The sequence below is a fragment of the Coturnix japonica genome, chromosome 7 (assembly GCF_001577835.2).
Source record: "Coturnix japonica isolate 7356 chromosome 7, Coturnix japonica 2.1, whole genome shotgun sequence".
Taxonomy (NCBI): domain Eukaryota; kingdom Metazoa; phylum Chordata; class Aves; order Galliformes; family Phasianidae; genus Coturnix; species Coturnix japonica.
The window spans coordinates 175,037-194,627 of NC_029522.1; the positions used below are offsets into that span (position 1 = coordinate 175,037).

The following is a 19,591-nucleotide window of genomic DNA, read 5'->3' on the forward strand; positions in this document are numbered from 1 at the left end:
AGGGAGCAGCATTGAGCTGGAGGATGCTACAAAATGAGGCCGAGGCAAATTAGCATAGTTGTTTTTGCAGGCTTTGTCTTAGCTTGTAGTATCACTGGAGGATATTGACAGCCGATAAAATCAGGGTAGGAAAGCAACTCTTTCATTAAAATGTTATGAATTTGGAAACAGCGCTTGCTTTTCTTCCTCTCCAGCATCAAGAAAACGATCTATATCTCATCCTGCTTGAAAACCATTCTACCAGCTGTAATTATTTGTCACCTTTCTGAAGAGATCATAAATTACTTTTAATTAAAGGCAGTATTTTGATACGGCTCTGCTATCTCTGCTGGAAATAGTTTTAAACTTCCTCTATGCTTACCGCCAATTTTCTGCAATACAGCTTCAGGAGGAGGAATTTGCACTGCTCAATAGCAACAGGTCTTAAGAGTATTAAGGATGAAATTCTCAAGGGTCTTTATGTCATGGATGGAAATGGAATCATTACTGTATTTTTGAACTCCTGCTAACGTCACTGACACCCACCTACAGTCCACTAGAAATATAAGTGCAGAGATCAGTTCATTCACAGATCACAAGGAGACTAACCAAGAAGGGGCAAGCCAGAGCTAAATTTGCTGGTAAGATTTATTTTAAAGAGAGTGAACGGTAGAATCTGATTATCTTTTTTTTTGACTGAAGGTCTGAAACTGTTCTGTAGTGCCTTATGCCTGTATTGTTATTCCATTTATTAATATATGTAGTACGTTCTCCTTTCATGCAGTTTTCAAAATGGAGCTGTTGATCTCAGGCCGTAGTTTTGCCTTATCCTTGCAGCCCATAGGCTGGACGTTTTAACTATTCAGCCAGTGAAAATGGTTGTGATGGAATTACAGATTTAAATCTACAGATGCAAATATCTTAAGTGTCAAACTGGTCCCTTTCAGCAAGAAACCAGTACCTAGAAATAATGGGAAAAACACTTCTTTACTTCCTAGTACCTTAGTACAGAACCTAGACAGTTTATGGCACGCAGATTTCATCTGTGGTAAGGAGGTTTTCCTTGCCATGGATGAGTTATTTCCAGGACTCCCCTGGACTGCTTTATTTGTTGGTAGTGACAGTTCTGTAGGGCTTAAGGATCCTGGTTCTTTGTCCTTCTTGCAGATAGTCTGTTCATCTCTTTGACATGTGGAAAGTGGTGCTCCTAGGACTATATACCATGTTGGCTGTTGGAGGATTGGCAAGGGGTGCTCCATTGGAACCAGAAGAAAAATGGAAACCTCTAGATAATCCCAGAAACAGAGATTTGGTAAGGAAATGCTGCCAGAATCACAGTCTGAGTTTTGTGTGGGGATTTTTTTGTTTGTTTTCTATCACAGTAATTTTTGTCCATTAAATTTAATGGCACGAGGGCTTAAGTAACTATGCACTTGACATAGTCAGTAGGTACAAGTGGCTGAGCGTTCTTCAGTGCTCATGTACCCCTTAACTGAAGATGCATTCTCAGCGTGCTGTAATGCACATAAGTTGCTCACGTCTTCAGCAGTTGTAGTTGGATTATAATGCCGCTCCTTTTATGAACCTGAAGGATGATAATGATGATTATGTTTGTCTCAAAAGTGTACTGCTGGTTACACACTTCATCTTAAGTCCTTTTCCATCTGACACGTCCTTGTGAATAGTGGCTAAAGATCCGAAAATTAATTAATAGCTAAGGAAATATAATTAAGGTAATATTTGCAAGATCCTATAAGGAATTTGTGAGGGGAAAAAATCTGTTTCCCACAGTTTTCACCACAGTTTAGAGGAGAATTGACTAAATTATTCTACTTTTACGCAATCTAAAGGGTCGATCCACATCGATTGTGCGTCGTTGCTAACTCTTGGAGAACATTCCGTGCTGTTAAAAGGTACTGTTTGCCCTCAGCAAGAGTTCTGCCATACCTGCTTTATAAAGCAGAATCCTCAGTGGTTCAGTGGGGAGCATAGACTACCAGTGAAATGGTGGTCTTGGAGCAGCATGTCTGATGTAAAGCCATGGGCAGATTGGACGTGTCCAGATGATACTGCCCATATCACACCAGTTTACAATCAAAAGAGATGGCTTCATCCTGTACAGGAGGGGATTGTTTCAGTAGAAATAATTATCTGTTGGGCATACTTGATATTTACTGATGAAATCCATTCAGTTTTTCAGAACTCTCCAGGCGTACTTTTCGGGCCGGGGTCTCGATCTCAGAAATTTCCCAGCTACTTTCACTGTGAACAATGAAGGACCAAGGCCGGTCATGTTCTACTCAGATCCCATTGCTTCTGCGTTTGCAGATTACGAAGAAAGGAAAAATTCTTTTCCAAATGACTTCAAAGGCTAAAAGATGCTGCTGACCAAGGTAAAAGAGGATGCTTTTACACACAAACTGGGGGAAACCTCTAAAACTGAAGGTTGAATAAAGGAATTGTGAGCTCATTCACACTTCCCCATAAATACTAAATAACGTTGAGGAGGGCTGAGCTGCAGCTCTACGCACTTCCCTATGTGCCTCATGCCCTTTTTTCCCCTCTCTTTCAGGTGTTATCTTCTGGACTTGGTGCCAAGTGCTCACCTCCACAGCAAGACCCTACTGCTCTGCCTTCTTCCCTGCTACCTGAGTTTAACCATCCCCTCTGCCCAAGCCCTTACCCTGAGCTGTCATACATACGCTGTTCGTTGCCACTCGTGTGGCGCTGGGGGGCAGCTCTGGCATTGTTTGGGTTCGAATAAACGGGGAATGCCACCCGCCCTTGTTCTAAATAGGTAAATAAATGTGACCTTTCAGCTCACTGGAGCGAGGCGTTGTGAGATATTGGCGGGGAGGGCGTTAGATATTCTTTAACCAGGGAGAGCGGGGAGCCTCTGGTGGTGCTCCAAGAACGGCCTCGCTGTTATGTGACAAGCCGGCAACGGCTCCTCTGCACCGGCGGAGCTCCGCAGGCAGCACGGCCTGAGGGAGCCGGACCGCGGCAGTGCGGAACCCGAGTGCGAGGCGCGGGGCGGGGCGGGCGCCATAGTCGAAGCACCGCGTCCAACCCTCAGAGCTTCCCCCGGCCGTCCCGGCGCGATGTCGGGGTTCAGCCCGGAGCTGATCGACTATCTGGAGGGGAAGATCTCCTTCGAGGAGTTCGAGCGACGGCGGGAGGAGCGCAAGAGCCGCGAGAAGGTCAGGCGGCCTGTGAGGGGACCCGGGCTGGGAGGAGGCGGCGGGGGGAGCTGGGCGGGCCCGGGCAGAGGGTGCCGGTGGGGCGTCATCGGGGTGTGCCGCTGCTGGCTGCCAGGGCCTGCAGGTACGTGGTGGGGCCGTGGCACCGAGGGACAGCTGCCATCAGGGAGAACCTCGTGCTGCTCTGAAGCTGCTGGTTAGAATGCGAACATCCGAAAGCAGCTGTTGCTGAGCTTTTTGTTTAATTAATTTGAAATACAGCACTCAGCACACCTGTTTCACACGCAGTGCCAAAGCTGAAACCTATGGTCTGAATGCTAATCTTGAACATCAGGGGAAGCTGGTTAGTAATGTTATTGGTGTGTATAGGACACTGAGAATGCATCTGGTGAGGAGAACACCGACGACATAGATGCTCCCTCTTCATCCAGAAAGGCAGCTGGGAAGTCCCAGAGTCAGGATGAAACAGACGGTAAATATCACTGTGATGGTTTCTGCCAAAAATACATTCTAAACTAATGGTTGACCTTCTCCAAAAGCCTGGTTCTGCTCGACCTGTGGGTATTGAAGCACATCGTTATGGTGCGTGCTTGTGTTGGATGTTCCTATGCATATGTAGGCTTTAACTTTGTTCGCTGGTCAAAAGGGGGTGGATCATCTGTACTGCTGTGGGATGTCCTCGCTGCTTCGGTCTTATGCTCTGTATTCCCCCTGCTCTGTCACATGTCTTTTATCAGAGAGGAAACAAATCCTGATCACATAATGTTCCTTCTGCTCTTATTGCAGAGTCTAAAAAGCAGTTTGTAGAATCAAGGATGCAGTGATAGTATTTATTGCTTTTATTTGTGTGAAGAGTTACTGGAAGAAACAGACTTAAGATATTCAAAGGAAAAATGTTAGAAAAGTTCAGCGTTGAAATCACTTTGATGTTCAGAGGTGAAATATAAGTAGAATAAAGTTAAAAACTCTTTGTTTTGTATGGGGGAGGAGCAGAAGTCTTGATAGTCTGGGTTTTTAGACAATATACAAGTCAGAATAAATACAGCATTGTATTCAATAAGAATATTGAAAGTTTAGTGTTGAGTATTGAATGAAATAGTGAATAAGAATTAAAACAACAATGTATCTGAACAATGCTGCCTGTGGCATGGGGGTTGGAACTTGATCCTCGAGGCACCTTCCAACTTTAGCCATTCTCTGATTCCATGAATCTGTGACATTTAAAGGGCTGTAAAAGGTATAAATCCAGGTGTATTATCCCAGGTCCCTCTAACCCTTTGGCAATAGGTTTATTTTCCAGTACCACCTTTGTAATAAGAACGTACCTTTATCAAACCTTTAAATGCCCAGTTCCCCATCTTGCAATGTTTTGTTGGCAGTCAGATGAAGAGAAGCATGCAGAAAATGATTGCTTTCAGTCCTTTTTGTCTGGAAATCGATCTGTGAGCAGTTATGACCCCAGGTTAAGTTGGTAATGAAAGGTTTTAATATTATGTGCTTTAAGCATCTTCATTTCGGACATACAGCTCTATACATTTGTTTGCATTAAATAACTTTGTTGTTTATTTTTTCTGGAGTTATGTCAATTATCTCGATTTTGCATTTCCGTGGGTTAAAATGTACTCATTGTCATGGGCAGAGTGCTTAAAGGATCTCATTGTGAATGACTTCTGATAATTGAGCACTGCCTTATTGTTGAGTGTAATGGTCTGCTCACTTAGCCTCTCCAGCTGAAAAGCTTTGTTCCATCCACAGTGCTTGAAAATTGCTTCTCTTCTGGAGGAGAGCTGAATAAACTGCTGCTCGGTTCTGTGCGTTCTCCCATGCTTCCTTATCAAATATCCAGAAAATGTTAGAAGCTGTGGGATACTGAGCACCGCTGATGAATGATATCGTATTTGAAAATACAGGCAGTTGCATAAAAGTCTACGTTTCTGAAGGCCTTTTTCTTACAGAATAGCTCTCTCAAGTAGGCTGCTAATTGTGAAGAATTCTCTTTTCTGTGCACTTGTCCTGATAATGTAGCAGACTTGGGAGTGTCATAAACCTTTTCTGTTACTTCTCAACCAGGAGAAACTGCAGATGGCGTCAGTAAATCTGTGCATCGGGTCTTTGCGTCCATGATTGGGGAAAATGAAGATGAGGAGGAGGATGAAGAGGAAGAAGAGGAAGAAGAAACTACCGAGCAACCCACAGCTGGAGATGTTTTTGTGTTGGAGATGGTACTGAACCGAGAGACCAAGAAAATGATGAAAGCAAGTATTTAAACCTTCACTGAACTGCTCTGTATTTCATGAAGTATCTGGATTTTATTTGTGTTCTGTCTAGAGTTACTTAGTCAGTTATGAAAATCATTTTTACACCACTCGCACTGCAATAGTTGGCTGTTTGGCTGTGTGAAGCACAACTGAGGTCTCCTGAATGTAGACATAAGTGAATCGTTGGTAGAAATTGTTTCTCTTTTCCATTTAGGAGAAAAGGCCTCGCAGCAAACTTCCTCGTGCCTTGAGGGGTTTAATGGGAGAAGCCAATATCAGGTTTGCTCGAGGAGAACGTGAGGAGGCTATTCTGATGTGCATGGAGATCATTCGACAAGGTATTTTAGAGTGGTAGAAGATTCTGGTTTCAGAAATAGGATGAAATTGCCACGTGTTTCAGGAAATTCATTGTTGCTTCCCCAGTGAGAAAAATGCTTGGCACAAGGGGTGTCGTTGTGTAACTAGTGTGAAATTAACAGTATGCAGTGCATTTCCATCACAGTTTTGCTTTTGAGAAGAAAGCAGCACCCTAATTCTGCAGCTTTTTACACATCACTGCTGTTGTCTTTGTGGAACTGGAAGGAAAACACGGAGAGCTGTTAATGGTTTATGTAAAATAAATTGGCAACTTGTCTGCAAATTGTGTTTTCTGAATTGAAGCAGTGATGTTGGTGTTTCATATAGCTCTGGTAGCTGGAAGAAAGCCAAGTTACTTGCTTTCGTGTAGTTCTTAAAACAATAGTTCTTAACTGTTCTCTTTGTCTTTTTGTAGCTCCTCTTGCCCATGAGCCTTTCTCCACTCTTGCCATGATCTATGAAGACCAGGGTGATATGGAGAAGTCATTACAGTTTGAACTGATTGCTGCTCACTTAAACCCTAGTAATACTGAGGAGTGGGTCAGACTGGCAGAGATGTCGCTGGAGCAGGACAATATTAAACAGGCTATTTTTTGCTATGCAAAAGGTATTGTAGCAGTAATTTTAATATTCTAAAGCGAATGTTAGGTGCTGATAACAGTCGCTACATTTTCTTCTGCGTTCTGATTTAGTTTGTTGGTCTGGTTTGCTTCCCTCAGGATGTAAATACTGCTTTCTCTGTTATCTACTTAGAAACTGCTGATGTTTGCCATGGTTTTGGCAGTGCAGTAGATGAATATGAAATCTGTTATTGCTTTTTTTCTCAGCTTGGCTACTAGCATGATTTTTCTTGTTACAGCTTTGAAGTATGACCCAACCAATGTGCGTTATCTATGGGAGAGATCAAGCCTGTATGAGCAGCTGGGGGAACACAAGTTGGCTATGGATGGCTACAGGCGTATTTTGAACCTTCTGGCTCCCTCCGATGGAGAGCGCTTTATGCAGTTGGCTAGAGACATGGCAAAGTAAGTTGGACTTCAAAATGGTGTGATTTGGTTTCCCAAAGCTTCTCAAAGTCTGGTGTTACTGAGCTCTTGTGCTGATTCAGGCTGGGTATGCAGCTGAAATCAGGGCATGCAGGTGTATCTGCTGGGTATGACAAACATGCAAGCACGCACCCCTCATGTACCGTGATGTTTCCAGCTCCTGACATGTGGGAATAATTTTGTACACAGTGAGTGCATCATCACAGAAGCATTGTATTCTTACAGTAGGAGAGCAAAGTACAAATATTGATGACCAGAAACCCCCTGTAGTATACTGCTGTATACAAATACAGTACATTGTTGTATCTGTGTAATATCGCTAGAGACTCAGAACCTGTTACTCCCATCAACTCTAAATGGAAGGAACTGCTCAATGTGAAATGCAGTCTTCAGCACAATAGTATGTATGGTTTCTGATTCGTCACTGGAGTAGCAGAAATCTGCCACCTCCCCTTTTCTGCAGGTGGGTGCAGATCAAGTCATAGAAGTTAGCCTATGGCAGAGGAGGTTGATGGTTAAATGTGTGACTCTTATAGCTCTAAGTAAATTAGCTCCTTTAAACCTCATTCCATGTGGATTTTTATAAATGTGGCACACAGGCTCTTGTTTATTGCTAATAAAAATGCAGAGCTAGTGGTGCCTGCATTGAAAAATAGTGTTTTGTAAGTGGGGATTTGCTCTATCAAGTAGCGTTGCTGTGTTCTTTGTATCTTTTGTAGTTTCCATGGAAGCAAATAGGAGGCATTACTTTTGGAGCAACCTCTGCTAATTAACTAAAGTAAAAGCAAAGAAATACAAAAAACCTTTTGCTTATGATGAAAGTATGTCTTGTCAGTTATCTCAGATACTTAGTATCTCATGTCTATGTTTCCTAGGAGTTATTATGAAGCCAATGATGCTGCCTCTGCTATTGAGATCATAGAAGAAGCCTTTACTAAACATCAGAGCCTGGTCTCCGTGGAAGACGTTAATATTGCTGCTGAACTGTATATTTCCTCCAAGCAGTACGACAAAGCATTGGCGGTATGTACAATTACATGCATTTGTCTGTTGTGTTCAGCAACTCTGCCACACAGGATGGACAGTTTATAATCCTGTAGTTCTTAAATACAGTCATATTTCTGTACTAATAGAGCAGATCAGAGGGCTTCCAATTAGTTCTGTAGTAATCAGCATTGAAGTTAACACCGGGGCTGGTAAGACTCATTTGCTGTGCCACATTTTAAGTTCTGGGATCTGTTCTTTCCTTCTCTACAACTATCATAACCTCAGTAGCCAGAGGACAGCTATGAGCTGATGTGGGGGTCTGTTGTACTACCAGCAAAGGGCGTTCTCTAAGGTTACAAGAGTGGCACCAAATGCCTTAATGCTTCGCACACAGATACTTGTGCTTTATCTGATATAGCTGAGTTATAACTAATAATTTTTGCTTTAAATATCAGGCACACATTCCAGAACACTGGAACTCAACTCTGAGACTTAAGGAATGGGGGAAGGTCACATATCTATTCCCAATTCATTCTTGCAGTTATTACCCCTCGTTTCTTTATCTATTTCCTATTTGGTTTGGTCTGGCTTTGAGAAGAACATTGTAACAATCTGACCATTATTACACACTTCCAAATATAGTGAAGAGCCACTAAAAATTGGGACTTTCTCCTTCTAAACGTTCTTATTTGCTGATATCAATTTACTTCATTTTTTTTTCCTATGTAAGGTTTTATTTTGTTCTCTGTCAGCGTAAAGCATTACAAGCCTACAGACAGTTCTACTGACTCTTCCCTGTCCCTCTTATTAGTTTTAAAAATGTAAACAGCTAATTCTCTGTACTCAGTATTTGGGTACTAGATTTGTTAATAGAGTACTCAGTTGTAGAACTGTTCTGTGTTTCTTTCTGGTGGTTCTTCTCGGGTCTTGTGCTGTGATGGTGTTTCTTGTTCCTTAGACAGCTGAATCTGTATTTGAGCTAGTAAACGGAGGGCCGTGTGTTTGACACTCTTGTTTTGGCAACGGTAATTATTACTTAAGTATTTACTTCACAACTATTGAATGAAAACACCGAATGGCACTGGATCTTAGACCTGCAATCCTTTGCACTTCTCTGTTTCCCCTTTCGCAGCCTGTGGGCAAGTGAAAGTGTTGACTAGTCTGTCTGATTTTTGACTTAGGGTGATGAAACCCCATACTAATGAGCTGACCCTAAGTGAAATGAAGGCTGCCTTTCTTCCCACAGCTTCTGCAGTATCTGAAGAACCTGCTGTGTAGGCTGACAGCTGCATATATCCTTAAAGTCTTTAAAATGATCTGAGTTACTCTTCTATTTTAGGTTATTACTGATTATGCAGGAATTGTACTTGAAAGGAAAGCATCAGAAAAAAGTCCCTCTGAGGAGAAAAAAGGTAAATAGTTAACAAGCGGTTAGTGTGACCCTCCTGTTCATCTGATATGACGTTTTTCTTCTGTTAGTCTAGTGTGACATTTTTCCATTACCTTTTCAACTCGTGGGTATGTTTTGATGCACATTGACAGGCTTTTCGCTTTTGAAACTCTTCAGTGTCTTTAATGAGTTACATTGCGTGACCTCAACATTCTCCGAGGAGTTACTCTGCTGTCCAATTAGCCCTGGTGACTCATTAGAGTCGAGGACTACTTTCCCTGCAATTGGAGGCCTTTTAAAGTTCTAAACATTCCTCTGTGTGATTATGGCAGGCCAGTTATTCCTGCCAGCTAAACAACTTCTGAAAAAAAGTTGGATAAACTTTGTGTTATCTACTCTCAAGAATATCAAGCTTTGACCTGAAACTAATACTCTGTAAATTATACTTCTTTTTCCTGAAGAGTTGAATGTTGTGATACACGAATACCTATGGATGTTGGTCTGCAATTTTGACTTGAGTAAAACAGGTCCTCTTTAAGAAATCTGTTTGATGAAAGCCATCGCTCAAGTCTAAAGATGTTTCTGTTTGGGCACAGTGTGCCAGCTCTGAAGCAGACAGTCTGTTCTGTAATTGAACAGGACAGTTGTTTTAGTAATCCAGTCCCCATCCATCGTAGGTATAAGACAATTCTGTTTTCAGCTTTTTGTTTTTGAATGCTTCTCTCTCTGTTGTCCTTCAAAAGAATGTCTGCTTTTCAGTTTTAAACAAGAGTAAACTACCAGTCAAGTGTGGATTCACAATTAAGTAATTTTAGGCATAGCCGGTGATACTAAGGGTAATCTCTTTCCCTTTAAGATGACGCAGCAGCAGTGGTAGAAACTCAGGAAGGCCGGGAGGCAGTGACTGACAACCAAGTTGATCCCCAAGGTGATCCGGTTGCTGAATTGAGTTCTGCATGTAAGTAGTTAAGTTGCTGAATGTAGTACAAGTCTATGAACTGATCATATACTCAGGAATCAGATTGGAATCATAGCAAAACCATGAGAGTTTCTAGCAGTAGGACAATAGGGTTAAATCTAGGAAAGGTTACCTGCATACTGTCTTCCTTACTCAGAATTTACTTTTATGAAAGAAAGGAAGAGGGGTAGGCCTACACCAACATTTGCTAGAGTCTGAGAATGTGTTCTTCTCTTTGGAGCTCACCATAGTCTGGAGAAGACGTGGGGCTCTGTGAAACGGTTGCTAAAGCTTGAGGGCCCAGAGAGATATTTTTTTTTTTCTTTCCACAGCTGAGGAGAAAGTTACCTGCTGTATACCTGAAGGGGTTCCCATAGACATCACAGTCAAGCTGATGGTGTGCTTGGTGCATTTGAACATCCTAGAGCCTCTCAACGTAAGTAGAAACAAACTCAGAAGTCAGGGGACAAATTAACAAAGCAAATAGTTTTTTCTGTGACTATATGACTGAGGTCATTGAGAGGGCTTTGGAGATTCGTTTTGCTTTCCTCCCACTGCAAGACAGACACCTGGCAAACCTCTAGTAGCAGAAATGCTGCTTTTGGCCTTACATGTTATGCCTTCAGCTGGAAATATGAAAGTAAATGGAAATATGGAAGTAAATAAAAGCCAGTGGGCTATGTTAGGCCTGGGACCACACTACTGAGTCTGAAACACTGAGGAACATACCTTTAGTTTGTTTAAAAGCCCCGATAAATCTTAATGCTTTTATGCAAGGTACAGATGAGTAGGATGCAGAATGTCTGGAACAGTAACATGTGGCTTTTTCAGCAGTTGTGAAATTCAGATCTTTATTTTTCACTTCTAAAGTCATATTGAAGTAATAGAAGTATGGCTCAAAATGCAAAGTGCATAAAAATTATAGCATAAAAAGGAGCTTCTGAAAGCAGATTGTAAAGCAGTGCTATTGGTGACTGTGGGTTTTAGTATTTTGTTTGTTTGCTTGCTTTTAAAGCCTCTTTTGACCACTCTGGTGGAACAAAATCCAGAAGAAATGGGCGACTTGTATTTGGACGTTGCGGAAGCATTTCTGGATGTTGGAGAATACAACTCAGCACTGCCTCTCTTGAGCGCCCTCGTCTGTTCCGAACGATACAACTTGGCTGTCGTCTGGCTTCGGCACGCAGGTTAAGGAGGGCTGCTGAAAACGTGGTACTTGAGAGATGGTAGCACAGCACTGAGCATTTCCAGAGAACTTTATCTAAGATCACTGGAATTTAGATACATACGTTGAACTTGGTACTTGCAAAACTGTAACTGGAGTTTATTATGACAACCGTGCGTAGGAGGGTTTTGTTCTTGTTACACACTGAAATTACCTTCAGCTTTATTTTCGTCTAGTTGAACAGCATCCACATTCTATTTTGTATTGACTGATGATGCTTAAGTGGAACTATAGATGCATCACTGCTTATTTCAGAATATTTGCACTATAATAATACATGTTTTGAGTGGTTTTAACTAGAAGAGCATCTGTAAAGTACGTCAACTATTTTGCTAGTGTTTAATCTTCTTTGTCTGCCATTTAAGTGTATGGTGTTTTGTATGGTATATCTAGAGTGCTTGAAGGCTTTGGGACACATGGAGCGTGCCGCAGAGAGCTACGCTAAGGTTGTTGATCTTGCTCCATTGCATCTGGATGCGAGGATCTCACTTTCAACACTACAGCAGCAACTGGGCCGGCCTGAGAAAGCTCTGGAGGCTCTGGAACAAATGTATGATCCAGATACGCTGGCTCAAGATGCTAATGCTGCCCAGCAGGTGAGAAGGGTATTTTCTTGGCTTCCAGCTTAGTATGTTGTGTTTGACAGACTATGGTAGCATTCAAAGATGTTAATGGTGTAGGATGAGAGATTGACACATGCAGTTTTCTAGAAGATTTTACCATTCTATTAATTCCGTATTGCATTAATAATTGTTTGTTTCATAAATTGTTTCTTTGTGAGTGGTTGAATAATGATACTTGATGTTACCTAGGAATTAAAGTTACTCCTCCATCGTTCTACGCTGTTGCATTCCCAAGGCAAAATGTATGGCTACGTAGACACTTTACTGACGATGCTGGCGATGCTGTTGAAGGTGAGCCAGTCTTTACAGTTACGCTTTACGAAACTAGACAGCTGCAAGTTGGGTTAAGACAAGGGACAAACAAACTTAGGAGGAAAACTAGTGGTTTTGGTATGCAAGAGTCTTCATAATTTAGTTGGATGAAAATCCTGTGGAGAGCCTGTTAATGCTCGGGGCCTGTAATGCTGTTGTTTTTTGCCTGTGTTCTTTAGAACAGAGCATCATTTGTGAGTATAATTCTCAGCACGCTGATTTCAAGTCCCTATTTCTGAATATACAGAGAACATGCCGAGTACAAAAGTTGCATCTTACCTATTTAGAAGTCAACATAATGCTTTTTTCTAATTTACTTTTGTTTAGATACTTGATTGTATTTTAGTAACTTCATTTTGAATTATATAATCCATCACGTTATTTAATGCACAAGGAAGAATTTATTTAGTTAACAAATACAGCAGTGCTATCTTGCATTACTTAGTTATTTTCCCTTCTTTCACTCGGAAGTGAGGGCAGGGAATATTTAAACCTTGCATTTAGCTCTTTGGTTAGAGCCAGTTCTGTTCTATTACAGTGACTGTATAGCTGATTGTCCACATCCTTCTAGAACTGATACTGACAGAATGGTGTCGTTTTTTTTATGCCTCTGTGCAAATAGTTGTGATCTGAACATGCACAGGGATGTTCCAATCCCAGGAGAAGTCGTAAAGTCATTGCAGGAGTTTCTGTCTGTCTTCTGCATAGCCCAGTTTGCAGTGAAGTGCAAGTCAGTACCTGTTGGGAATATTATCTTGTGTGATCTTGCTCTGTTGTGGCATTTCTAAGCTGCAGACAGTTTTGGCAGGCTGTGTGAGCATGGCCATAACACACTGCATTTGAGATACTACTTATTAATGTTATCTGAAATGCTGCCCTTAAATTTGTCTCTAGGTAGCAATGAGCAGAGCTCAGGTGTGTTTGATATCTAGCTCCAAGTCTGGGGAGAGACACCTCTACCTTATTAAGGTGCCAAGGAATAAAATTTCTGACAACGACGACCAGGAGGCAGCAAACTGTGATGCGAAAGGTAACAAATGATTATTAAAAACAAAACAACAAGGTTAGCTTCTCTATCCTGAAAATGAAACACATGTTAGTAGTTTGCATGCTGAATCCATGCAGACCTTGTTGTATTTCTAGGACAAGGAAGGCAGCAAATGTGAGGTAATACATCTTCAGGGAACAATGCTCATTCAGAGAAAAATAATACAGTAACTGAATAATTTAGATAGAGAAGGACATACAGAGGCCATCTGGTCCAACGTTCCTCTCAGCACAAGTATGAAATGCACACAGCTCTAGAAAATAACAGAAATATTATGTTGTATCTCTTCTAAGAGCCACGCGCTTATTGAACTGAACAGGCAGTGAAACCAGACTACAGTTTCTTAAGCACTGTTTGAATAGGAGTAACATGAATGCATTCCTGTGCTGTGTTCACAACTCAAGATGTGTTTCTTATCATTAGTTCCCAAGTTTTGCCTGCTTTTTGCTTGTATTTTATAAACTGCTCTTAAACTGAGGGGAAAAAAAAAGAAGTAAATAATTTATTTTGCCAGTTAATGCTGAGATCAGTTTGATGTATGCATGTTTGTTTGCTTAAAAGAGTTTCTCTCTTGTTTCAATTCTCTTGACTTACTGCCTTCAATATTTTCAGCCATTTTTGCTGTTCTCACGAGTGTTTTGACAAAGGATGACTGGTGGAACCTTCTCATGAAGGCTATATATTCCCTGTGCGACCTCTCCCGGTACAAGGAGGCTGAGCTGCTAGTAGATTCCTCGCTGGAATATTACTCATTTTACGATGACAGACAGAAGCGCAAGGAGCTGGAATACTTCGGGCTTTCAGCTGCAATTCTGGACAAGAACTTCAGAAAAGCGTATAACTATATCAGGTAGGGAACTGAGCAGGCAGAACGATCTGTTCTCTGATTACTTCCTCCAAGGCTGTAGTTGTACCGCTGGATTTCTGAAGGAGGTCAGGCTAACGCTTTTCAGCTTTATCTGAAACAGATAAGCCTGCTGAAGCTAATGGAGATTCTGATAATAATAATGTATAATGCAGTAGGTTGTTTGATTTGTCCAAATCCTTTAATTCTTTTGTGAGTTTTCCCTCAGTCACTTAAGCTGCTTTTATTGCAGGTGTAGTATTTACTGTACAGCATTTCCTAATTTCTCCTGTGGTTTTCATTCTGTAGAATAATGGTAATGGAAAATGTCAATAAACCTCAGCTGTGGAACATCTTCAATCAAGTTACTATGCAGTCTCAGGATGTCCGTCACCATCGCTTTTGTCTCCGCTTAATGCTGAAAAATCCTGATAATCACGTGTTGTGTGTCCTAAATGGGCATAATGCATTTGTGTCTGGCAGTTTCAAGCACGCTCTTGGTAATATCATTCATCTTCTAATTTTAACAAACATAAGAGAATACTCTTTTTTTTTAACAGATAAAAACCAGTTTTCTTAAAGTAATTTCTTTATATATCAGAAAGTTCTGCATGGCTTCATAGTGTTAACCTGATACTTTGAGTGTATTGTACCATATCAAAGCATCAGTATGGTTTTGCTGATAAAAATTAAGCTGATTTTTTGTTCAGGTTTAGCATACATTGTAAAGATAACCAACTCATAAAGATAAGAGGGCTAATGGTAATAAACATCAGCATAAATGAAAGTAATAAAACCAGAATAACTGAAATAGCAAAGAATGATTATTGAAAATCTCAGACAGGCCTTGGAAGTAACCCTACTGCTTCAAGGTGACTCCGAGCGCCATAGCAGATCTGTTGGAGATGGAGATGCATGTTCCCTTTATGTTCAGTAGTAACAATTATTTGTCTTCACTCTAGTGCATGAAAGTCTTAGTCATGGCCGAAGGGTCTCACTGTGCTAGAGACAGTCTTCTGTCACTATGTCGTTTATCTTTCCAGTGCTTTTAAACAATGCTTTTTTTAATTACTCTGGTTTGTTTTGCAGTGTTTGATACATTTGGGAATAATTGTTTTTTTTCTTTCTCTTTATTCCAGCTGCATAAACAGACAGCTTAACTAAATTAATGAAATGGAACTTCCAAAACCTGTCTGTTGCATGCAGTGCTAATTCCCCACACATCCAAGACTTAAATCCTAGCAAGGACCTTGTTTGCTTTCTGTGCCTCTTTCTTTTTTGTTGACATTTTCACTTCACAGCTTGTATTCTTCCTTCGGAATCCCAGGAGTGCTGAAAATGTAACAATTTCTTAGTGCTATTTTTTTTCAAATATAGGTTTTAATATTCATTATTATAAATAATTATATATATATATATTATGATTATAATCCATATAATAATAATAATAATATATATTTAATATTATGTTAATATATATATTAGGCTGATATTTTTTCCTTAGCTCACAGTTTAAATTTGCTGTTTGCTTTTAGGACAGTACGTGCAAGCCTTTCGTGCAAACCCAGATGAACCTCTCTACAGTCTTTGCATTGGTTTAACTTTCATCCACATGGCTTCTCAGAAGTATGTGTTGAAAAGGCACGCTCTTCTGGTACAGGTAAATTAATATGATTATTGTTACCAATAGATTGTCCTGGCTTTGTATTTAGAGACAGGTAGGACTGCAACATGTTGTGTGTAAATAACTGCTCCTGATTAATACAGTATTGCTACAAAGAAATAGTGAAACACAAATACAGATGAGTATGCTTCTGAACTCTGTTTGGTCTGAATCTCATCTTCACTTACCTAAAGGTAGCTTATTCTATGGTATTTACACAGTGGTTCCATTAGTAGCCACCGATGTTTGTGAAACATCAGTAATTCCAGTCTTGATGGCTACAGATTGGATTTGATTCCTTGTTTTTCTTTTTGTTTTGTTTGACTTGTTATTCAGCTTTGAAGAAGTGCCTCAGAGTGGAATCTATGCCACATATCCTGAATGGATATGTCACAAACTGATAGCTTTCTTAAGACTTTCCACACTTGGAAGGTGTTAAATGTAGTTGTTTATTTTCCTATCATCTTTTTCTCTTCCTCCTTTTGGTGCTGTGGTTCTGCATCGCTTTCACTGCAAATTCCAGTTTAGGCTATCCTCAGTTTTTCAGCTTTTTTATCCATGTTTTTCTTTGACCTGCTAGCAGCAGTTACAAACCACAAGCTGATTATGCCCAGATGGAGTCTTCAAAGTCATTCCCTTTACCCTCCTTAAGCATTTGTCATTAACTTGGAATTCCTTTTAACTTCTGTGGCCTCTGAGCTCAAAGTTGGCAGAATGTGGTTCTGACCTTAAGCTCTCAGACTTTTCTAGGCTTTTAACAGCTTGTCTTTTACATAGATTTTGATAAAAGCTGCAGACCTCTCTAAAACAAGATCAATAACGTTAATATCCAACTTTGGGTATTTTAAGTTTTCAAACTTGGACGTAATTTTAGTATTTTCAGCCACTTCTTTCTGTAGTCAGCCTGCCTTTCCTATCTGGGCTGCTGCGTTCTCCTTTACAACCTAATTGAACAGTGTCCTATTTATGTTACCCTCTGGCAATACTTTTCCCTGTTTTTCTCTCTCAGTATTTTCTTTCATGACACTTTATTTTTACATCCTCTCCTGCTCCTATTGTAGTTGATAAATATTTCAGCCAGAGGAAGATGCTAGTGATATAAGGCAAGATCATTAGCTGCTAGTTTCTGAACTAATTCCTCATGTTGACAGATCTATCTTCTCTGTATGCCAACACAACACCATCCATGAAAGAAAGGCCACTTTTAGCAATGGAACTGGCACATTGCAAAGCAGTAGTAGAAAGCAGTGTAAATTTCTGCATGGGAGAGGATGGGAAACTCTGCTCTGTTTTGTTCCCTTCTGAATTCCTCTCTTCTGCCTATCCTTCCTAAGTTTCCCGCAAGACTCCTTCAGTGTAAAATAAAACACTGCATTTTAATATCATAACCTATCTTTATTTATTCCTTTTGTCTCGTATTGGAGGCAGTTCTGGTATAGGGCCATTCATCTTTTTAGCATCATACAAACCTTGGGCAATGACCAGACCACGTGCACATTAAAACACCTTTTCTCCGGTATATTTTATGTCTGTCTTCTTAATGGGAATGTTCACCATGTGCATAAAATGTGTACAGGGATTCTCCTTCCTTCATCGCTATTTGGACCTACGTGGACCATGTCAAGAAACTTTCTACAACCTTGGCCGTGGCCTTCACCAGCTGGGGCTACTGCATCTGGCGATCCACTATTATCAAAAAGTACTTGAGCTTCCTCCTCTCACCTTGGAGGTACCGTATCCCTACGAGCTGCATGCTATAAGCAGTCAGGTCAATGCTAGTTTCTCAGCCATAGTTAAGTATGTAAGATCTGTGTAGTTGAGAACAATTTGTGTTGGAATTTTCTGACACTGAAAACCCAGATCTGATTGTCACCTGCTACACAGTTACGCATGTGTTAATTTTCAAGATATACATTTTGAGGGATGTACTAATAGGCTTGAATTAGCAGCAAAAAGAAAAAAAAAAAAAGGTTGCCAAACTTTACCTGAACAAGTAGCTGAACTTAATTCATAATGCATGCAGTATTTTGTGACTGGAAGTTTGTTGCCTTGCTTTGGCATGAGCAGGTAGAAAACTTACAAGATGGGAAAGATTGGTAAATGGAGAAATGTTGGTGATAGTTGCTATTGGGAGTTCAAAGCAGCGTTATTTTGACCACGAAAAAGATAAAGTAGCATTCATACCCTGGTTATTGTCACAAATATACTACCTACAAGTACAAGTTTGGGTAGTACTTCACTGTTTTATGATTTGGCTACCTAATTTACAGCCAATGCTTTCAGTATATCATTAATACAGTTCGTTGGTGATTAGTAACAAGGGGAAACTCATTACAAAGGGAGGGCACAAGAAATTCTGCTTTAGTTTCTATACACCTGAGTGTCTGTGTAAACTATTGTATGTGATTAGATTGTACTCTAACTGCTACTTAAGTTTCACTTTTAAACCATCTTTGCATATAGATAACTGTTCGTTATTTTTACAGGGAATAGAAACTGATCAGACAGACTTGAGAAGAGATACAGCCTTTAACTTGTCACTTATTTATCGCAGCAGTGGAAATACCAGAATGGCTCAGAAGATGTTATATACGTACGTAGTTGTGTGACCAAGTTTGTGGCAGGTAGAAGTGCTACTCTTTGTATTAACTCTTGCATCACGCACTGCTGGAGAAACTGGTTTCGTATACATCTTCTTCTGTATGTGCTCAAAGATGGGACTTGTGCTGTCTATAGTTTGTGTGCTGTACATAGATGTTTTCTACTTCGGACATTTGAGCTACATCACGTATGGATGGAAACAGGTTGTTCTGAGCACAAGGCTGACAAACATTGATGAACTGCTTGATCTTTTGCATAGGATTAAACAGTGAAAACTGAAGTCCAATATTTTGGTTAGAAAAATGTACCACATGCAATACTACAAATACTTACGAGGAAGGTTGTACTGTAACAAAGAGGAAAGAAATGGGCTCGTACTGATCTGTTCAGGTTGGAGAACTCAGTAATTCAGAGATCATTTATGTGTTCAGTATTCCTAGGAGTTCATATTCCTAGCAGCTGTTCTACTGCAGGGTTGAAATCCATGTTACTTTGGTCCTTCTGAACTTGTTAATAAAAATTCTGACATTAATGATGCTTGTTTACTCTTCCTTAGGAAAAAAATAATAATAAAGCTACCAAACAGAAAAAATTAATGTAATAATATCATATAGGTTGTTATTGAATGTTGCAAATGGTCTGGATTTTTAAGTAGTTCTGACAGATGAACAGCAGCACAGAGTGGTAGAAGCAGGCAGCTCCCAGCCTAGCAAGAGAGCAATAAGGGTGATATAGCTATATGGATGTATAGGCGAGGTTTGGTGCTAAAGCAAAATAAAGCTGAAAAGGAATGCTGAATAGAAATCAAGCCATGATGTTGCTTCCCAGGCTCTTATTATTTACCCTATAACAGCTAATTGCTTTTTATTTCAGCTCTCTTTTGTGTGTTTGTGTTTCACGCTTCAGTCAGTGATTCAGAAATGAGTCCTGTGGAATTGTCTGTGCTGATTTTAAAGCTAAGGCAATTCTATCTCAGATCACGTATTACATAACGATATATTGCATGTCCACTTAGGTAGGGAAGTGCTGGGCCATACTGAGAACACAGAGATATACCATGAAAAATACCATCAAATACCATGAAAGTCTCACCAATTCTG

The 19,591-nt window shown here is 40.4% G+C and overlaps 3 protein-coding genes across 3 annotated transcripts in view; all 3 read left to right on the plus strand.

Moving 5' to 3' along the window:
* Nucleotides 1-270, plus strand: part of PGAP1 (post-GPI attachment to proteins inositol deacylase 1) — a 33,985-nt gene extending 33,715 nt beyond the window's left edge. The window contains exon 28 of the transcript XR_004308016.1: nt 195-270. The gene's annotated coding sequence lies outside the window, so the exon portion shown is untranslated. The remainder of the gene's footprint in view (nt 1-194) is intronic.
* An 876-nt stretch (nt 271-1,146) lies between these two features.
* C7H2orf66 (chromosome 7 C2orf66 homolog) lies at nt 1,147-2,807 on the plus strand. The gene is made up of 3 exons (XM_032445927.1): nt 1,147-1,291; nt 2,172-2,372; nt 2,552-2,807. Exons 1-2 carry the CDS (start codon nt 1,169-1,171, stop codon nt 2,352-2,354), a joined length of 306 nt encoding a protein of 101 aa, XP_032301818.1. The 5' UTR covers nt 1,147-1,168; the 3' UTR covers nt 2,355-2,372; nt 2,552-2,807.
* A 147-nt stretch (nt 2,808-2,954) lies between these two features.
* Nucleotides 2,955-19,299, plus strand: GTF3C3 (general transcription factor IIIC subunit 3). Its single transcript, XM_015867656.2, has 19 exons — nt 2,955-3,179; nt 3,549-3,651; nt 5,250-5,434; nt 5,652-5,775; nt 6,210-6,401; nt 6,654-6,819; nt 7,716-7,863; nt 9,167-9,239; nt 10,074-10,175; nt 10,508-10,611; nt 11,191-11,362; nt 11,794-11,996; nt 12,213-12,314; nt 13,230-13,365; nt 13,996-14,233; nt 14,537-14,727; nt 15,763-15,887; nt 17,467-17,619; nt 18,377-19,299. The coding sequence occupies exons 1-19, from the start codon at nt 3,081-3,083 to the stop codon at nt 18,497-18,499; spliced, it is 2,739 nt and encodes a 912-aa protein (XP_015723142.1). The 5' UTR covers nt 2,955-3,080; the 3' UTR covers nt 18,500-19,299.
* The last annotated feature ends 292 nt before the right edge of the window (nt 19,300-19,591 follow it).